Below are 18,654 nucleotides of genomic sequence, written 5' to 3'. Positions count from 1 at the left end.
ATTAACCGTCGACAAATGCACATGAACCATTGTGTGAATACCACTTTGGAAGGTAGGCAGCTGAGAGGAGAGAAAAAAAGCTCTAACATTGTTGGCCAGACATGCCCGATGTGTGGTGTTAAAATGTCAAAAGAGGTACAATTTTTGTCAATTGTATATGCAATGTTTAGTCGTAGATATTGCTTGTAGGTAGAAAAACAACACCTTTACTTATTTTTTTCTTCTTTTTTTTTTAGAAATTTGCTTCACATGTAAGGAAGTGTGCGAAGTCATTAAAATACTCGGATCAACAGTTAATGAAAATTCTGCAAACTCAGGGGATCAGGTTTTTAGCATGTTACACTTACTATGTTATACAAAATTGCGTGTTGCAGTATTTAGTATTTATGGTTATTTTTTTTTAGTACAGAACAACGCAGTAATAAAATGTCCGCTGCTCAAAGAAAAAAACACTTTAAATCAAACATGTAAGCTCTTTTCACATATATAAGTATTGTCAGGACCGGCGAATCGGAATTGAAAGTAGGGGGGGGATATATGTAGTATCTAAGGAGGCCCCACCATGGTTGGGCCGACGGGCCGAAAAAAATTTTGAATTTAGGCCTCTGAAATAGCCTAAAATGGGCCCCAGTTTTCGAAACTTTTTATCGGATACTAATAAAAAAAAACTTAATTCATGCAAAACTTATGCTAAATTTCTGTTTTAGGTACCTTGTTTTTTAAAAAAAATGCAACCAAATTTGTAGCAAAGCAATACAATAATTAAAACCTCGAAAAAAAAAATTTCTTAGCGAAAAAGTGTGGGGGCAATGCCCCTCCCCCGGCCTCCTGGATTCGCCGGCCCTGATTATATCACATATATAAGTATTTAACCGCCTGGTACCCTTATGGTAGAGGGTTCGCCTCCATTGCAGAAGGTCTTGGGTTCAAACCCCGGTTGAGTCAAGCCAGAGACGTGTAAGACATGTGAATCGATCCTTTCTGCTTAACGTTTAGCATGAGAATAGGATTGATATCTGAGGCGGTTGTCTAGTTGAGCGATTGCTGTGCTTGCACGCCTTCCGTAGCTCAAATGGGAGCTTTAAATGCACTAGGACACCTTTTGCAGGAATTGAAAAGGCTATCCTGGGTAAATAATGTCTAACTGTGCTTACGGCTCTAACAAATATTCTGTATGTTACATATCTATCATGCGAATTTTAATTTTTCTTGTTAACATACGTTTAATTTTTTTAGAAAAAAAGGACAGCTATCGACAATAATAAAACCTAGAGACAAAGAAGCAACAAACGAACACATTAAAACGCAAGCTAAATCGATTTTAACCGAAAGTACGGTAAGAAGCTATGATACGGTAAAGCCAAACTCTCACAACTAGGCTTTTTTCTTTATCAATTTCGGTCGTGAGTGTACGACTATCTAGGTTTATCAAACAGTGACAGTTGAATTGGCTGGCATGCATGGTTTGCATTTCTGTGTGCAACAACTGTTTTTGTTTTAAAGCGTTTGTAAAATCTGAAATTTGTCCAAAGCTGTTTTGTCTGGCATTGGGGGTGTAAAAAAGACTTTATGTTATCTTGGAGTTTTGTGTTGTTTATTCATCACTAAGGTTGACTATTCCCCCCTTATTATTGTCTTCTTTTTACAGAGTGCACATCACATTCTATCCACGCCTCCATCCACGCCTGCAATGAAGAAAAGTTTGATTGGGAAAATGAACGGTAAGTTATGTTTCTGTTAATATAAAACTCTCGATGTCCATTTTTTGTCTTGTTCATTCATTCTATTACTTCATTTCTCGCGGTTACAAGCTGTACGAGTTATATACAATGTATGTTAAATCAAAAGAACGAGTTATATACAATGTATGTAAAATCAAAAGATTTAAACTGAAGAAGTAATACATCAAACTTTATAGTCATTCCCTTTACCTGTAGAAAAACTATTTTTTAGCAACAGAAGAAACGTCATCTCATACGTCTGTTAATGAGGCTCCTCAAAAACCAAACCATACTGTAGCTTTGATTAAGGTAATGTTACAGAATACCTTTATCTGGTCGCTACGGGAAAGTAGCGAGAAAGGTTGTGACCGACGGTAGTTAATAAAAATGATTGAGATTGGTTGTTTCTTAGGACTCTGGTTGTAAATTGTGGAACTTGTCGTCGTTTGACATGAAAACCAACAGAACGAATTTTGTAGTGAGTGCTTTAAAGGATAAACTAGGTGTTCAGCCAAGTTTGCAAAGTGAAAATGAAATTCAACAAAATGTTGTACAAATAGCGGATGAATCTTTCACTGATACACAATGTGATAAACTTGATATTTTGATGGCGCTGAATTCGTCTATAGAACAGAAGAAGAACGATAATGGTTTCATCTTTGATAACACCGAGGATAAGGTACTCTTGGAATCCAAATCTTTTTTTTTCTTTTTTAGTCCTACAAACATTTTAACTGATCACCATAAGGTTGATTTTCAAAGTAATAAAATTATTCTGAAGTATTCTGAAATAAATTTGCGGCGCAACCGTATTGACTCAACGGACAGACATGTGGCAGTATTATAATATACAGTGAAAAAACCTCTTCATATCCATGCCCATTTTAGCCTTTACCCCTCCCCCAATTAGGCAAGGAACATTTTTGAGAGACAATTTGGCCTGAAGAATTTCAATTTTGATAAATAGAGACGTTTTTAAACGTTTCAGACAGTAACATGCAAGCATCGTGAACAAAAAAAAATTATTTAATATTCTGGTCATAATTTTTTCTTGTCCACTTTGGAGTGGTTTGATAAGAAATCGTCTGGGAATTTTTTTTTTGTCTGTTTTAGGTGTCTGCTTTGAGGATGTCCGCTTTAGGGAGGTTGCACTGTAGTTATAAAGTTACATTTTGACACTTGTTTTTAGCTCAGCGAACTCCACAAACAATCAAATCAGAAGCTGTTGGAAGATTTCACAGCGTTATTACAAGAATCGGTTCCGTATGATTTTACCTTTCATTGTAAAGATGGCGTAAATGTGTCATGTCATAAATTTATGCTAGTGACGAGATGTCATACGTTCAGAGAGGTAGAATATAAATATTTCCAAAAAACCTTTTTGACTATAGTAATAATACATTGTCTTGTCACTCATTGAGTTTTTGAATACTTTACTTAAGTTTGGGTGTGTAGCAAAGTTATTTTTTTTTGTTTTGTTTTTTTCATTTTCCTTGATTGTGCTTAGAGTTTTTGCATTCCTTCTGTTTGTGTGCCTAGGAACTTTCAAAAATAACGAAAATTATAGCAAATACTTGAAAACCTTTTTAAAAAAATAACAAATCTGTCAAACACTTTGTTAAAAGGGTCGGGACGATTCGAATAGAAAACTTTTCTTTACATAGATCATTTTAAATGGAGAAGATGATGCTATCGTAAGCGATATCTCTTCTGCAGCTGTGAATGCGTTTATCAACTACATATATTGTGGAGCAGTTAATTTCTTACATGTTTTAGATGAAGTTTATGTTTTGGCGAACAGGTAGAATGATACTTATCTTTATATATCTCTTCTTGTTTTTATTTTTGTACTTGCATTTATTGTGTAGTTTATTTTTTAGATATAATTTAGATTTCTTAACGCAAGCGTGTATTTTTCTAAAGCCAACACTACACGACAAAAATGATACCAGTCACAACAGTCAACAGTCAACAGATGTTGACAAGCTTGTGAGCACATTTTGGAAGAAGAAAGAGTTTGACAATGACGCAGAGGTTAATGAACTGGAAAAAAGTTGGGGTATTTTACAGAACATCAGCAAAGAAGATAACGACGTTGGTAGAGATTCGTCCTTTTCTGAAAATGAACTTGCCTTAATGAAGGAAGTGTTTCAAACACAAGCCCAACTTGAAAATTCTATTAATAAAGAAAATGTTGATGACGACACTACAAGCCAGGCTGATTTTGAAAGTACAGTTATGTTAAACGAGAAACAACAAAGTGATTCTCCAACATCAACCGTCAACGTACTAGTTCCAGACTCCTTTGAAATTTCTCCAGTTTCTACTAGCAAAGATAATTTTGCGCAAGTAGGATGTTCACCAGTTCAATCGGATGCATATCAACATGATAAACATATATCTTCTTATGAAGATGATCACTGTGAGAATGCACCTCAAGTCGAAGTAATTGAAGTGCATGGATCTCCCAGTGAAACAGCAGTGGATAAAATGGTAAGACGGGAAATTTAACGTTGTTTTCGTGCTTTCTTTTGCGGTGTCTTTTCTAAACAATTTACTTATTATAATATTATGTTTTATCACACAGGAAAAGAGTATGGATTACATCTCACCTTCAGCTACACCCATACCACTCTCTTGTGAAACTCCTGCCATCAACACTCCTCTTTGTGTACGTGATAGACGCCAAGATGACAAGGTAGCCACTCCACTAAGAGAGCTAAGTTATGACGATACTACTGTTGTGAAGGAGTCTAACGAAAATTCGGAAATCGAAGTACTGTCTCTAAATAACACAGCAATATTTAAAACTACTGGAACAACAAAACATGCCGGGGAATCGTTAGCAAATCCTCAAGATATTTGTGAATATACTACACAACGAAACAGCGCTTATTCTGTATCAAAAATTGACGAAAATACAGGCTTTAGTGTTGCTCCAGCGTACCAAAGTGATAAAAAGTTTAGTGGGAATGAAACATCTGGTAGCGGTGTTTCACCGAGTTATGTCGAGTCGCCATGTGTTATCAGAAAAAGCGAAATCGTCAGTAGTACGCCAAATTTATGTACCAGCAATCAAATTAATAGTTCGTTTGGAAATAAAGACATTAATCACTCTGCTATAGCTAAGTCTTCTTCCGAAAAGAGAAATATGATTTCTGTTGTACTAGATTATTGTTCTGAAAAGGAAGGAAAAACGCGAGAAAAGAAATTGTCTTCAACTCAAACAAACACTCCTTTTCTTTTGGAGAAGCAGATGACAAGGAAAAGATTACACGAGTTTTCATCCACTGAAAGCATATCAAGTGACGAAGATGGATACGATCGCTTTAAGCAGAGAGAGAAAAAGAAATTAAAAAGATCAAATAAGCGAGACAATAATGAAATGAAGAAATCACAACTGAGCAGCATAAATGTAACGAGTTCCGATGAACATGTCAGTGAGAATGAAGTTGTTGAGACTGATAACTTCGTATGTACGAACATCTCACCAGCACGTTTAAAATCAACCAGTACACCTTCCGGTCGATTAAATAAACGAAAGTCTCGTTCTCCATATTCACCTGTTGTCACTCCTTCGCAGTGGTTGTCGACTAGCGACAGAAGATTGTCAACTGAAAAGAAAAAGAAATGCTCCAGTGTTAAACCTAACAATGGGAACAAGAAGAAGAAAAATTCTTTCAAGGACTTAGTGAAAGAAGTGGCGAACGAAGTTAGTAGCACTTCGGTTGAATCGATCAGTAGCTCCAGTGGAGAATGGTAAAATCTCTATTTTTGACAGATACAAAATATATTATCATTAAGTATTCCGTTGTTGTATATGTTGTATGTTGAAAAAGCCTTATATTTTTATAGTTTAGCATGCTCGAAACTGTTTTATTTATATGATCACAGATTATGCTATTTTTTATCAGTAGCAACATGTTTTTAAAGTAGATATTTCCTTACCTTTATACTTCATATACTTCGTGTTCATTCTGTTTTGTTTATTCTGTTGTGTTCATTATATTTCTGCATTCTTCTTTATTGTTATAACAGCACAAATGAACAAGAGAAAAATAAGGTGTCGAATTTGTATGAACGAACCGTTCCGAATGACAGTGGAGAGAAATTTGATTCTTCAAATACAAACAAGCAGATAAGCGACGAAAACCAACACCTGCCTTCTTCACAGACTGGTTTTAAACCAGATGATGGTAGTGTTAGCATGCCAGAAAATGAATATAGTATCTATTATATGGATGATGGAGGGTATAACTCATTTACAATAGAACCGGGTACTGTTGATGAAGATCAAAATATACATGGAAGCATCGTAGTAGAAAATCAAACAAAACCTGGTGAAAATACTTCAATTAACCTTGACACCGCAAAGCAAAGGAAAGAAAGCATTCCAGATGAAAATGATAATGTTACGAAGGTAGATGTTTCAAATCAAACAGAAAAAGACAACAACTTGGCTTTAATAGCTAATATTAAAAGTTTGAAAGCTTTCACGTCGGATAAATTTTTAGAACCGTTTCAAATTGACTCAGTAAAAGACGATTGTAGTAAGTCGTCAGGCAATGTAAACAACAATGTTTCCTTTGATAATGCAACACATAGTCGAGACAATGATAGTATACCAAATATTGTTTTTGAGAATGATTCGTTCGCAGCGTATTGTATGACCAACAATGATGTAGCTTCCACTTCCGGTACTGAAAATAAAAACGCTAAAATGGTTGAACGCAACACAGCAACACCTGTTGGTGTCAAAAATACAGCCACCTTTAAAACGCCTATATGCACATCAATTGCTGCTAAAAACTTTCCCGCTGGCTGTGATCGTCATCCAGAAACTAATGAACCGATTACACCAATGCCTGATTACTCGAATTACCCTACTCCACAACTGCAGGTAAATTTATAAGGACTTTATTACGGTAATAATGATGGGGCTTTATCGGAAGGGGTTGGGGTGGAGGTGGAGATGAGAGTGGGGGTGGGTGATGGGGGAGGTCACAATGTCTAAATTAGCTGTCTGTGTTAAGTCCTAATGAGTAAGAGAAATAAAAGTGAATATTTCAAAATTAATTAATCCTTCTGTTAGATAAACGGTGAAGCAGGAGGTGATTTTTAAACATGGAACCAGTATATGTGATGTTTAGTGCGTGCCACTCACATTGTTGTTTTTTTTCTTTTAGGAAGAAATAAAAAAATATGCACTGCGAGATATGGCAAAACCGAAAATGATCGCAAAGATGAAGGAAGTCTATAAATTTCAACATAATTGTAAGTCACGTGACTAAATAGTAATCGAGGTTGAGTTTCTGACAATTGACACTATTGCCCAACATGCAATACTACTATATTTCCTGAATGTGACACTGTTGTGTGTCCAACGTGTGACACTGTTGTGTGTCCAACATGTGACACTGTTGTGTGTCCAACATGTGACACTGTTGTGTGTCCAACATGTGACTCTGTTGTCTAATATGTGACTCCAAGTGTTGTGGATCATCTTGCCAAGTGAGAACTAAAAAGATTTTTTCATTCTGTCCCAATATTATTTGTTAGTTACCAATTGGGAAGAAGAACCATGTAAAAATGTAAAACGAAAACCTAGAAAGAAAAAAGAAGCAAACAACACTAACGAAGAAAATAAAACAACAGAAGAAAAAGAAGAAAAAGAGAGTGGAAAAAATCGTAAAAAAGCAGCAACGTAAGAACGGTTTCTTTCCTTGCAAAAAAGTATTCACAGTATTATTAAAACTACACTATTTTGTCATCGTTCTGTTTTAAGAAGTATTGATTTCTTTTATAGAAAAACTGAAGAAAATACTGAAGGGCCTTCAACTCATGAGGTAGTGGCGTGTTTATTTTTCATTTGCAAAGTCGATTTGTAAGTTTAAAATCATCAAGTTACATTCAAGAAAGGGGATAGGTGTGAAGATCAGTTATTCCTTTCTAGAAGACAATTCACTCAGGCATAATTTTGATTTTTAAATATGCTTTTAGATGTTAAACAACTTAATCAAAAGTGATCGTTCACTTCATACAAAAATCCTTTCTTACGAGGTTGGTGCTTTCTCTTATATGTGATACATTCAATATAATGTCAACATTTTTAATTCCATTTGTTTCACTTCGGCAACGTATATCCTAGTATATCCTGTTTTGACATCGTCACGAACAACGGTTAAATTTGCACAGTTTTCTCTCTAAATTAACCCGTTGTTCGTTAAGAGAGTAAAAGTTTTGTAAGTTCAAATCCCATCTAGCTTAAATAAAAAACACGTCGAAAAAGTTGCCGACGTGATTCAAGATTGGTTTGACTGGTTTGCCTCCAGTGTGAAAGATATTAGGTCCAAACCCCGGCCGAGTCATGCCAAAGACTATGAAATTCTGAATCGATCCTTTCTGCTAAATGTTCAATAGGATTGATATCTTAGGCGGTTGTCTAGTTAAGCGGCTCTTGTGTTTACACGCCTTCCGTAGCTCAAATGAAAGCTATGAATGCACTAGGATCGCCTTCGCAGAACACTCATTGACGACAACAGTTCTATTAGGAAATAAAAAGGCTATCTTGGATAAATAATAGTAATAATAATAATAATGTATACACGTCGGACGTTGTCTAGGCAATTGGCCAGCGGCGATGACGTGAATTAGAAAGGTATGTTTATGTTGTTTGGTGTTGTTTGGCTTTCTTTAGCCGCTTGAATTCTCTGAAGTGTTGAGCTTAATCGTGGCGAATTCGATCAAATGTAGCAAAAAGATGCTGGAGAAGTATTTAGACGAACAGGTAGACGAAATGATTTTTTTATTTTGTATTTTTATACAATTTTTTGTATGTAAAACTCGAAGCCATTCAAAAATAGATTCGAATTAATAAAATTTCGATAACTTCAGGTGCTTATATATAAAACTTTTACTTTTTTTGTACACCGTATTTATTGGCATTAGTTCCCTACTGAAAATAAAGATGTTTTTCCGAAAGTAATAAAAATCGATAGATCGATGTATTGATCGATATTGATCGATATATTAATCGATTTTGGAAGAAAACTTATATTTTTGAGAATTTGCGCAAATGTATAGAATGGGCAAAAATAATGCATATATTTCGCGTAAAAGTGCTGTGTGGAATAGTCTTGCGCAAAATATTTAAAACGGGCGAAAGTAATAACACATATTAGAATAGTGATGGAAACTTTTTGAACGCAAAAGTCGCAAAAAAGTGTGAAGTTTTAAGTGGAAATTTTTATATAAAACCTAAAAAGAATTTAAAGTTATCGTTGTTGCTTTGACTGGCTTTATGTACAATGGTCTCGTATGTTTCTATGCACAATTTAGAAGAATATAGTTAGCTAGCTAGTTTAAAACAAAGTTTCAAGTTTATTTGTTAGAAAACTTGATTTAATAGCAAGGTTGCTTACATCAAATAAATTATGGATATCAAACACACATAGTGGACTTTTTTTCATTTTCAGTTATTTTTAGATGTCCAACGTGATAAGATGATTTTAGGTGTTGTTTTCGTCCTCAGTTCTCATAACTTTTCTTACCGCTATTAGCTCGACTTTCGTGTAAGTTGCTAAAATAAACAATCAACAGCCTGTTTTGTAGCCCCCTTGAGTTAGAATTTCTCAAAAAACTGATTGGTGAATGTACTAAAGTCAGCATTAATGTGTTAAATTATACAAAAAGTTAAAGGGGCTACCGAACGGCTGTTGGTTTTCGACTTTAGTGATTTACACGAAAGTCAAGCTGATGGTGGCGAAAAACAAAATTGGCTATTTTTCCGGCATGTATGTATCTAGAATTTTTATCTTCTCCAGCCTTGGTCATGTTTTAATCCAGAATGAGTCTTGCTGAAATATTTCTTTGTAATATACTTTTCGAAAAAAAAAATATTGAACCAGCGAGCAAAGTGCGCTGGTCTGTTCATTGCGCAAAACGCGTTTGCCGGATTTTTAATATGTGCGCGGGATATACGGAATGTGAGCATTTTAACAGGTTCGTAGCCCCTTTAATCGTTTGAAAAAGGAAAGAAAGTTGTTTTAAATGGCTGTAGTTGCCCCTATCTACCTATATTCAGCGTCTTATATATACGTAACTGATCATATATATGATGTGACTGACCATATCTATGATGTAGATCTTATATGCGACATCTCTGTCAAATATATGTCCAAACTATATAATGCACCATCTATCAAGTGTTGAGCTTCATTTCGTTTACTTGCAGTTTTTATCTGCAGTTTTTACATCGCGGGATAAAACAATAAGCAGCATATGTTGTGTTTGTGTGAAACCTACTTTTTTGCTTCTTTATTTATATTTTTATATATAAATTTTAAGTTTAAGCCGGATCTTTATCACCTATACAAATCTATATTATGCTATATACAAATCTTGAATATACGTATTTTGAGGTTTTTAGCTACCTGGGACAGGGACAGGAATGTACTTACAAAATTCCTGACTATTTTCGACATTCCTGACTAGGTATGTGCGTGTTCTAAAGCAATTAACTCTGGAAGAAATGTCTGTAAAACACAGACCAGTTTGGCTTAAATGGCTCGAAAATTTCGTTGAATATATATCATTATTTTGTTGACCGTATTTTGAAAGCAATCACTGTATGTATATATATCACAATAAGCTGTTGATATGTATAAGCTTCTATAAGCCTGTGTATATACTATATATATACTATATATCACATACACTATATATCATTTGCACATCATATTCAAACAGTCATATATATCCTGTATGCATCATTATGTCATATAGTCATCATATAAGTGACCATAAATGGCGTGCTTTTATATTTTACGAACTGTCGTGATTCGAATTTTCACCCCTCTTTTTCTTATTTTTCTCTCCCACTAAGATTAATTTATATTCTTTTTAGTGTATATGCTATTATTCAGCGAAAGACGAAAGTCAGAAACCTCGTACACGTAACCAAAGAAAAAAGAAAAAATAATGTATAATTAGAGATTTGTTTTAATTTGTATTAATTTATTTTATTTTGTAAATATTTGTATTTTCAACAATATTTGCAATCATTGACTATCTTGTTGTTCTCTTTTAAACCGGCAGCCGATGCACACGTATATTTTTTTATTTGAGCAACTTGACTTTCACCTTTACTGGAGTTGCCGTAAAATAGCCTTGTACAAACCCAGTAGCATTCTTTTTTGGGCAAACAACTGGTGTGGGTTCGGCAGTAAAACAGCAATTTTTTTTATTTTTTTTGTAAATTTATTTTTTACTAATTTTTGCTAGAATTTAATTTCACGTATGATAGCTTGCAAGTAAAAACAAGATGCAGAACTATCTCGCTATTAAAAAGATGAACTACAATACATTCACTTACAATACATTCACAATACATTCACTCAATTGGGGACACACCCAATTCTGTTGTTTAATTTACATTTCGGAAAACCAAAGTGGTGTATGCTACTTGCTCTGTCACCACAAACCATGCTAGGTTTTAAAACCTTTTAAATGACTCTGGTCATTTGCTAAAAGAATGTTTTGGACACAATAAAAACTGAAGTCGTCTAGATGTAGCTACTAAGTTGTTTTCGCACATTTAAAGCAGATAAATAATTTTTTCAGGAAACAATTTGGTTGATGGTTCACGGTGCAAGAATAAGAATATCAAAATTCAAACAGGGCCTGGACATTATTTTGTTTCTCTATTGTTTCTCATATATCTCTATTTTTTTAAACAATAGACCTTTTTTAACCTGAAATACCAGCAAACAAACCAGATTCTTATAAAAGCGTGATACATTACAACACAAATAAAACAGGGGTGGCGGTGATAAGAATATGCTTTAGAAAAATACTAGGCTGGGATTTTTTCTTAAATACAATTTGTTAAAACAACCGAAAAAAAAGAATAATCACCAACCTGGTTAGAATTTTGATATTCTTATACCTAAAGCATGTAACAGATTTTAAATTAAATATATACGACGCGTTTATTTACTTCGTCTATGCCTTAAGTTGGCTGTTATATAAAAAGAAAGCTGCCGGACGTTGTGTTCAGTATTTTAAAGAAAAAAATTAACACTTTGCGCTCGTGTTAATCCACATGCGAAAGGATTGTCCGTTGTCAGAAACCATAAATCCATGTTGTTAAGGTATATTTTTTTTCAATTAGTTAAAAATACCTTTTGCAAAACCAAAGTAATGTTAATGTATACTTTCAGGAGTTTGAATTCTATTCACGGAAACTTTTGCACCGCCAAGCAATAATATTTTGTAAATTGATACGTTTTAAAGTAAGTTCTGCAAGTTAATTTAATTCTGTTTTTGCCAATCTGCCCAAATTGTTGTTTCTCTGTTTTCTGCACAACAGAATCGTCATTCTTTTTTTTATTTTGCACACAGGAATTTCACATTTAAACTTAGATGCAATGTTTTGCTGCGGTGCTAGTTCCAATCTCCCTAGGAGACTTCTTTCTAAAATGAAACTTTGCGAACGGAACCTTGTTGAAGACGTTGCAACTGTAATTTGGGACATTGATAGTTAGTTGACGAGTTGGAAACCAATACAATTCTCGCAGGCGAATTAGTAATTAGCAATGTCTAACCTGTAGCATTTTTTTGATACAGATTAGTTGGGCAGCGGGCATGCCAACCCCTTTTTGGATTTACAAAAAATCAATTGTTATTTATGGAGAGTCTTCAGTCGGTGTCTTCCTACCCGAAAACCCTTGCGTAAATAATACAAGTGACTATTTGATAAATCTGATTGATGTCATAAATTTTGATGTTAATGGAGGCCGAAAGAAATGCGTTCAACTTTTTGATGAATAACCTTAAACATTAAACATGTCAATTATAATAGAAATTGGCCATTCAAAAAAATAAATTTACGAAAATTATTAAAACTGTCCATTTGCCAAACTGAATTCACGCGAAAATGTATTCTATAAAGTATAACGGAAAGTAATTTTTAAATAAAGCAATTTGGGGTCATTTAAAGACAATTTTAAGTTTGTACTATTTTCTTTTCATATTTGATTTAACAGTGCTTTTGGTCAAGTAACTTTCTGGTTACTTGAAATATGCTCTGTTCATGGAAAACAATACGAAGGTCAAATTATCTACAATCTCTTTTCTTGCTTGTTAAAATTAAAACAAAGCGTTCGTTTTTGGTCGTGAAGCAACGTCTATTATTCCACTAAATACCATTAATCTAGGATGAAAATTTCTGCGACAAAAAAATCAAAAAAATTATCATATTCTCTAAACCGAGACCAATTTTTCTGATCGGCGCTGGGATAATTACCAGAAAAAAGTCATCAGTTTGCTACACCAACCTCGTCCCTAGGGCTCTTCTACACCTATGATATTCTGATGGGATGGAGAAAAGCACTGTAGACGAGGTGACTGCTACACGTGACCCATTATGACATGTTATTATTACATTTAGTCCATTCTGAATAAACCAGAAATTTGAGATGATGATTTTTTTCCTGGGATTTCTTTGGCAAGAAATTTAACTAGTTTGTAAGATATAAATTTTTTTGAAGTTTGTATTGAAAAATAAACAATAATAATTAAATCGGGATGTTGTACCTGTAATGAAGAGAATGCTTGTTATCTTTTTTTTTTCTTATTTTCAAAAACCAGGTAGAGAAATGTAGATGTGGAGAAGTTTTAACTCGCGTATTGACAGGGAAATAAATAATTCTTCTTTTTGACAGCACTTACAGTTGATAAGGTGGGCATTAATTAATACACGGAAAATAAAAAACATTCATTTAACATAGTCAGACCATCGTAAACTTAAAATCGTACAGTTCAGGAAGATGCATGCGTTTCGGTTATCTTTTGTCTATTATTTTAAACTAAACCTTTAGTCAGAGAATTAAAGATCAAATATTGCTAAAGATCAAAAATTGCTAGCGAACAAAAACACTCTTTTCGTCGTTTCCATCTTTATGGTACTGTTGTACAGCAGTCGGGCAACAGTAACTTTTACGCCTTTTCTAGTAACGCGTCCATCCACTTTTTATATGGATAATGCCAAAAATTTAAACAATTACTAAACAAGTTCCCTGAGGCAAATTTATAGTTTGTCAGAAAAAAAACTCTTGTAAAATTAATTTACACTAACGCTTAAGAATTTGATATTAAACAGTCATTGAAAAGACAAAAGTAGATCAACTTCAAATGGAAACAAACAATTCACCCTGTATAATCTTACTCTTGCATAAAATGACTAAACTATTGTTGGGGGCGTTTTTCCCTTAGTAGCTAAACAATGTTTGGGGCGAAGTGAAAAAAATCAATTATTTACAAAAAAGTTTACAACAAAGAGATGTTGCTCAAAAACTGTTATCGAGAAATATCTCTACAAAAGTTGCAAAACAATACAGATTTTAATAGAAACCAAACTTTCTAGGGGAAAAAAATAGTATCAAGCTGAAAATTGGCAGTAACTCACTAAAATGACAAGAAAAGTCATGATTTTTAACCCAGGATCACTTAAATTTTATCTTGATACCGTTCTTTTCCAGGCATAACTTTTTTAACGACTGAACTACAACTTTCTTTAATAAGGTTGTGGGAAATGTTTTTTAGCTCTTGATTTGTTCTCAGTGCACGTACCGCTAAATTGGAATGAAAATAGGAACACTCTTTTAACTAAAAGCATGTTTTTTCTTGTACGTATTCGCCCAGAAAATTTTTTAGTGTATGAAAAATTTTTCTTGGAATTTGCTTCTTTACAGTACTTATGTATTTTTAAGTCAAATTCAGAAAAAAAAACAGTGTAAAAACAAGTCATTATGTGTCCATGTTTTTTTAACATTTGCAGTAAAATTCTGACATGAAGTACAACACTCGCCTTTTCTTTGTTATATTATCGTACATTAAATGCAAATAAATTATTTAATAAAAATAAAATCCAAAAATAAATCCTATTTACATATTAACAAAAAAACAATTCAGGTACAGGGATCTTTGTCTTTGTCTGTGCGATTTTTGTTTTTTTTATAACGCACATAGATAAAACTTTCACCAACTAAAATGGACACTCCGCCAGAAGACACTAAAATAAAAAACAACAACAAAATAATATAACAAAGCGTTAAGAACACTGCAATGGTTCAGACACATATTTTTTTATTTCTTTATTTTTGTTTTACTTCGTGAACATTTCAATTGGATAAATACACTTTAACTAATACAAGCTGTTATTAACATGTGTCTAATATAACTACACAAAAATTAAATAAAAAAATAGGGTAAAGGAGAAAACAAGAGAAGCCTGGGGGTAAATAAAGCTAAAAGTGTTTGAAAGCAGATTGGAAAAAAAAGAGATTATGCATATGACAAAAAGGAATCAAAGATAAAAAGGATGATAGAGAAAGTTCAAATTATTATTCAACAACACAGCAATCACATTTACCTAAAAGTGTCCACCATTCCCAGTTTCTTGGAAATTCTTGCATAACTAAAAACAATGGGTAAAGATTTTTACTGCCAGCATATGACACATAAAATAAATAACAGAGCAATCAAGTGTTTGTAAGTCAAATATGTGGCACTCAAGAGCTACCCCAAAATACATCAGTAGAGAACTTACCTATGGAACTAACCAGAACATGGATTATGATAAGCGATAATACATAGTCCCATAACTTTTCTTTTAATTGCAACATAAATATCACACATGACAAAAGGAATGTTGTGATCATAGCAAATGAATGTGCTAAAAGAAAAAATACCTCAGCAATATATACGAATCTTCTTACAAAAAGGACTCCTTTTAAAAAAAATTACCATGTTTTGCAGGAGTTGTGAAGCAGCACTGGTTGAAGTCAAATGGCATTCGCTTATTGAAAGGCTTTAAACTAAACATACAAGATTTCATGGGAATACAACTCAGCAAAGTTGCACACTGTATTAGTGCAAGTAAAGATATGGATTAATGTAACTTGCACAGATGAAGCATAAGCTCACATTGCATAAATATCTATCATGAACATCATTAGAAACCTTGTGAACTAATGGCCAAAGAATTTATAAAAGTCATACCTAAATGATCCAGATGCAAGTGATGCCATACAATAAAACATGACATAAAAGATTCCTGTGAAAACCAATAGAGTGGCTGCTATAACCTTAAATGTAAAAAGCAAAGTGGAAAGGATACTGGTTTGTACAACTATTTCATAAAGTACGTGTTAAGAAGAACAAAAACACATTTTGCTGCCAAAAATTTTTACTGCTAAAAGGTAAATTGGAGATGTGTACTTAGTAATGCATGTTCATATATCTACCTTAGAATTTGAAGGCATTTTCAGAAACAGCCAGCTTTATATTTAATTTCACATCTTGTTTTCTTTGGTTTATAATTTGCTCTAATATAAAACATATAAAGCGTTTATATAAATTATGACTATAAGTGATTTTCTCTTCGTTCTATCTCATCTGTTCATTGTCAGCACTGCATGGTTATAACGACATTCTTATCCTTGAGTCAGGGATCTATCATAATAGTACCTATTTTACTGGCATCAAAACTTGACTATTGAGTGAATTTCACCAATGTTTCTGTTTTTGATCAACAGATAAAGATGCAAAATTAACACATCATTAAACCAATACATAAAACACAGGACCATGCCAAAATTTGCCCACTCTACAATGTTATGGTGAAAGTGGAGTTCCTATGTCAGTATTTGTTTAGATAATCATATAGACAGTATGACAAGACCCCCCATAAATGAATTTCTGTGTAGTGTTATTGTTTTCTTTGGCATTTGCTTGATGGCAGACAGGAAAACAATGCTAGGTTTTGTTGGTTAAAAGGTTTCCTGTGAATGGCTAAACTTGAAGATAGACATTTTGGTTGGGAGGATGGATTATTATTTTCATAAATTAGGTTAAGTGACCTGGGGATAACAAATATAAAATATTTTATCCATATAGTTTTATACTGTGTGTAGTAATTCTTCTGCCGTTTTAATGCATGTTACCTTAGAACACAGTGTGCTAGTACATTCTGATAATTTTGTCACGAAAACCTTAAAAATGTGGTCACGAATGCCTTAAAAATGTTGTCACAAAAACCTTAAACCTGGTAAAATTCTTTTCTTCCTGAAACACAACACAGATGGTCCTCGAGGTCCGTAGGTTTGTTATGAGGTTTTGACCTATAACCTTTATTCGTGATCACAAGGGTAGATAAAATGGCGCAGAAGCAGTGTAAAGCGAACAAGCGTTATCAGGCTCTCCCCCATAGCCAGCTGCACAGCTACATGCACCATAGTGAAACTGGATGAAATTATATATGGAAAGTCCTATTACTGCATGCTAATGATATAGCTAGATAAATACCCCAGCGTGCCGTTATTTGTTTACTTTTCAGAGTAAGCTGTTTGACTGGCAGACTATTGGCAGAAAAAAAAAAGATGCTAGCTAGCTAGCTACCCAGTTGGGATTTGGTGAACAGAGGTCTTTTTTCTGTGGGTTTTTAATCACATAAACAGTGTTTTAGGTTTTAAAGGGGACCTTACACCTTAAAATTTTTTTTCCCCAAATCGTATAATATATAGCTAGATAATAAACTTTACAGAATTTAATAATGATAAAACATTCAAAAAATACGCTTTTCGAGTCTTTTTAAGGATTTAGGCTTTGTTTTTTTTTGTTTTTTGTTTTGCTTTAAAGTAAGGATTTCACAAATCAATTGTCACTGCTTGAGAATGGTTAGGTGGATGTGTAACGCGAGTCTGAGAGACATAAAAAGTTTGGATAGGCTAAAAAGCAGGCTAGGTATCCGTAGCATTAAAGATGTTGTCCAGATAAGAAGAATGAGTTGATTGGGATACTTGGAAAGAATGGAGGAGGGTAATGGGATAAGAAAGTGTAGAGACTTGAAAGCTCCTAGGGCAAAGACTGAGGTAGACCAAGGAAGACTTAACAGAAGGTAATAAGGAAAGACTTGATGCAGAGGAATTTGAATTTATCTAATACAGTCTAGATCAGGTCGGAAGAGGATTAATAATTTAACCCCATCCAACCTATGCTAGCATAAAAACAGACGTTCAGCCCAGAATGATAATGATGATGATGGTGGTGGTGACAAAGAATAAACTGATGATATTTCAGGTAATAAAATAAAAGGTGTTGTCGCAATTGCTGATGGTGGAACAGAGTGGTTCATAAAATGTGTTTTTTAAGTTCACTGACATACTGCAATGTGCAAAGTAGTTTCTCTTCGATATGGTATACACGGATTAAACTCACCCATCATGATCAGAGGTCTGGTCGAGGTGAATCATTCTCTGTTTCAATTGAACAAACGGATGTGCAATGCTAAAAAGTCACCTATATTTGCACTATCCTGATAAACTATCTGCATGCATTACTAACATTTTGCTGCTCATAATTTAGTTCGTCTGCGGCATCAAGTTCTGGGGACAGCGGAACAAATCCCACTCACTGCAAGGCAGTATAGTAGTGATGCGCAAAGTAGATTCTCTTCAATATACACAGATTAAATTTGATCATCATGATCAGAGGTCTGATCAGGTGAAACATTCCCTATTGGGAATTAACAAACAAATGTCCAATGCTAAAAAAACACCTACAAATCAGTTGTTTAGCCTTGGTAAAAATACCTTATTCTATAAACATTCATTTTTAAGTATGTAAGGGAAAGTGTTTTTTATAGTTCATAATTAATGCTGAAATATCATGCTAGTGAATCAAAAGTATTGTATGCATTGTTTTTAAGCTTCAACAACAACTTTTTAAAAAATAGTACTGTTTTTTATCCAGAAGTTCAAAATAAATCAAAAAGTTTCATTTTTTTTATTAATAATATTTGTGCTTTGAACGTTTTAACATCTAAACGCTAAAAAAATTCAAACAAGAAAACAAAAAAAAAACTTATGGAACT

General features: G+C 33.7%; 2 protein-coding genes across 4 annotated transcripts; one reads left to right on the top strand and one right to left on the bottom strand.

The window, feature by feature from the left end:
• On the top strand, positions 1 to 10,788 carry LOC130655085 (uncharacterized). 3 transcript variants are annotated; one of them, XM_057457788.1, is made up of 18 exons: positions 1 to 135; positions 237 to 325; positions 405 to 467; positions 1,237 to 1,336; positions 1,649 to 1,721; positions 1,960 to 2,030; positions 2,134 to 2,400; positions 2,911 to 3,072; positions 3,386 to 3,522; positions 3,602 to 4,214; positions 4,309 to 5,480; positions 5,760 to 6,621; positions 6,908 to 6,995; positions 7,281 to 7,425; positions 7,528 to 7,567; positions 7,722 to 7,781; positions 8,419 to 8,508; positions 10,627 to 10,788. In XM_057457788.1, exons 1-18 carry the CDS (start codon positions 16 to 18, stop codon positions 10,699 to 10,701), a joined length of 4,227 nt encoding a protein of 1,408 aa, XP_057313771.1. In that variant the 5' UTR covers positions 1 to 15; the 3' UTR covers positions 10,702 to 10,788. The 3 variants fall into 3 exon arrangements, 2 of the variants coding, with proteins under 2 accessions (XP_057313771.1, XP_057313770.1); XM_057457787.1 differs by having other exon boundaries at positions 1,954 to 2,030; XR_008984559.1 differs by lacking the exon at positions 10,627 to 10,788 and having other exon boundaries at positions 1,954 to 2,030; positions 7,528 to 7,647; positions 8,419 to 8,436.
• Positions 10,789 to 14,528: 3,740 nt separating this feature from the next.
• Positions 14,529 to 16,113, bottom strand: LOC130654976 (transmembrane protein 244-like). Its single transcript, XM_057457677.1, has 6 exons — positions 16,028 to 16,113; positions 15,783 to 15,868; positions 15,528 to 15,598; positions 15,331 to 15,456; positions 15,154 to 15,198; positions 14,529 to 14,793 (listed from the first exon to the last, which is right to left on the bottom strand). Exons 1-6 carry the CDS (start codon positions 16,043 to 16,045, stop codon positions 14,690 to 14,692), a joined length of 450 nt encoding a protein of 149 aa, XP_057313660.1. The 5' UTR covers positions 16,046 to 16,113; the 3' UTR covers positions 14,529 to 14,689.
• Between the last annotated feature and the right edge of the window lie 2,541 nt (positions 16,114 to 18,654).

Source organism: Hydractinia symbiolongicarpus, chromosome 8 (assembly GCF_029227915.1).
Source record: "Hydractinia symbiolongicarpus strain clone_291-10 chromosome 8, HSymV2.1, whole genome shotgun sequence".
In the NCBI taxonomy this organism is placed as follows: Eukaryota; Metazoa; Cnidaria; class Hydrozoa; order Anthoathecata; family Hydractiniidae; genus Hydractinia; species Hydractinia symbiolongicarpus.
Note: the sequence above shows the minus strand (reverse complement) of the source record. Positions and strands in the feature narration are given on the sequence as shown.

Excerpts from the sequence above, each read along its gene's own strand:
- LOC130655085 (XM_057457787.1), top strand. The coding sequence starts at position 16 with ATGCACATGAACCATTGTGTGAATACCACTTTGGAAGGTAGGCAGCTG. Across the intron at positions 136-236 it reads GTGTTAAAATGTCAAAAGAG|AAATTTGCTTCACATGTAAG; the intron begins GTACAATTTTTG and ends TTTTTTTTTTAG. Across the intron at positions 4,215-4,308 it reads AAACAGCAGTGGATAAAATG|GAAAAGAGTATGGATTACAT; the intron begins GTAAGACGGGAA and ends TTTATCACACAG.
- LOC130654976 (XM_057457677.1), bottom strand. Across the intron at positions 15,457-15,527 it reads CACAACTCCTGCAAAACATG|CACATTCATTTGCTATGATC; the intron begins GTAATTTTTTTT and ends TTTTTCTTTTAG. Across the intron at positions 15,199-15,330 it reads TGTTCTGGTTAGTTCCATAG|TTATGCAAGAATTTCCAAGA; the intron begins GTAAGTTCTCTA and ends CATTGTTTTTAG.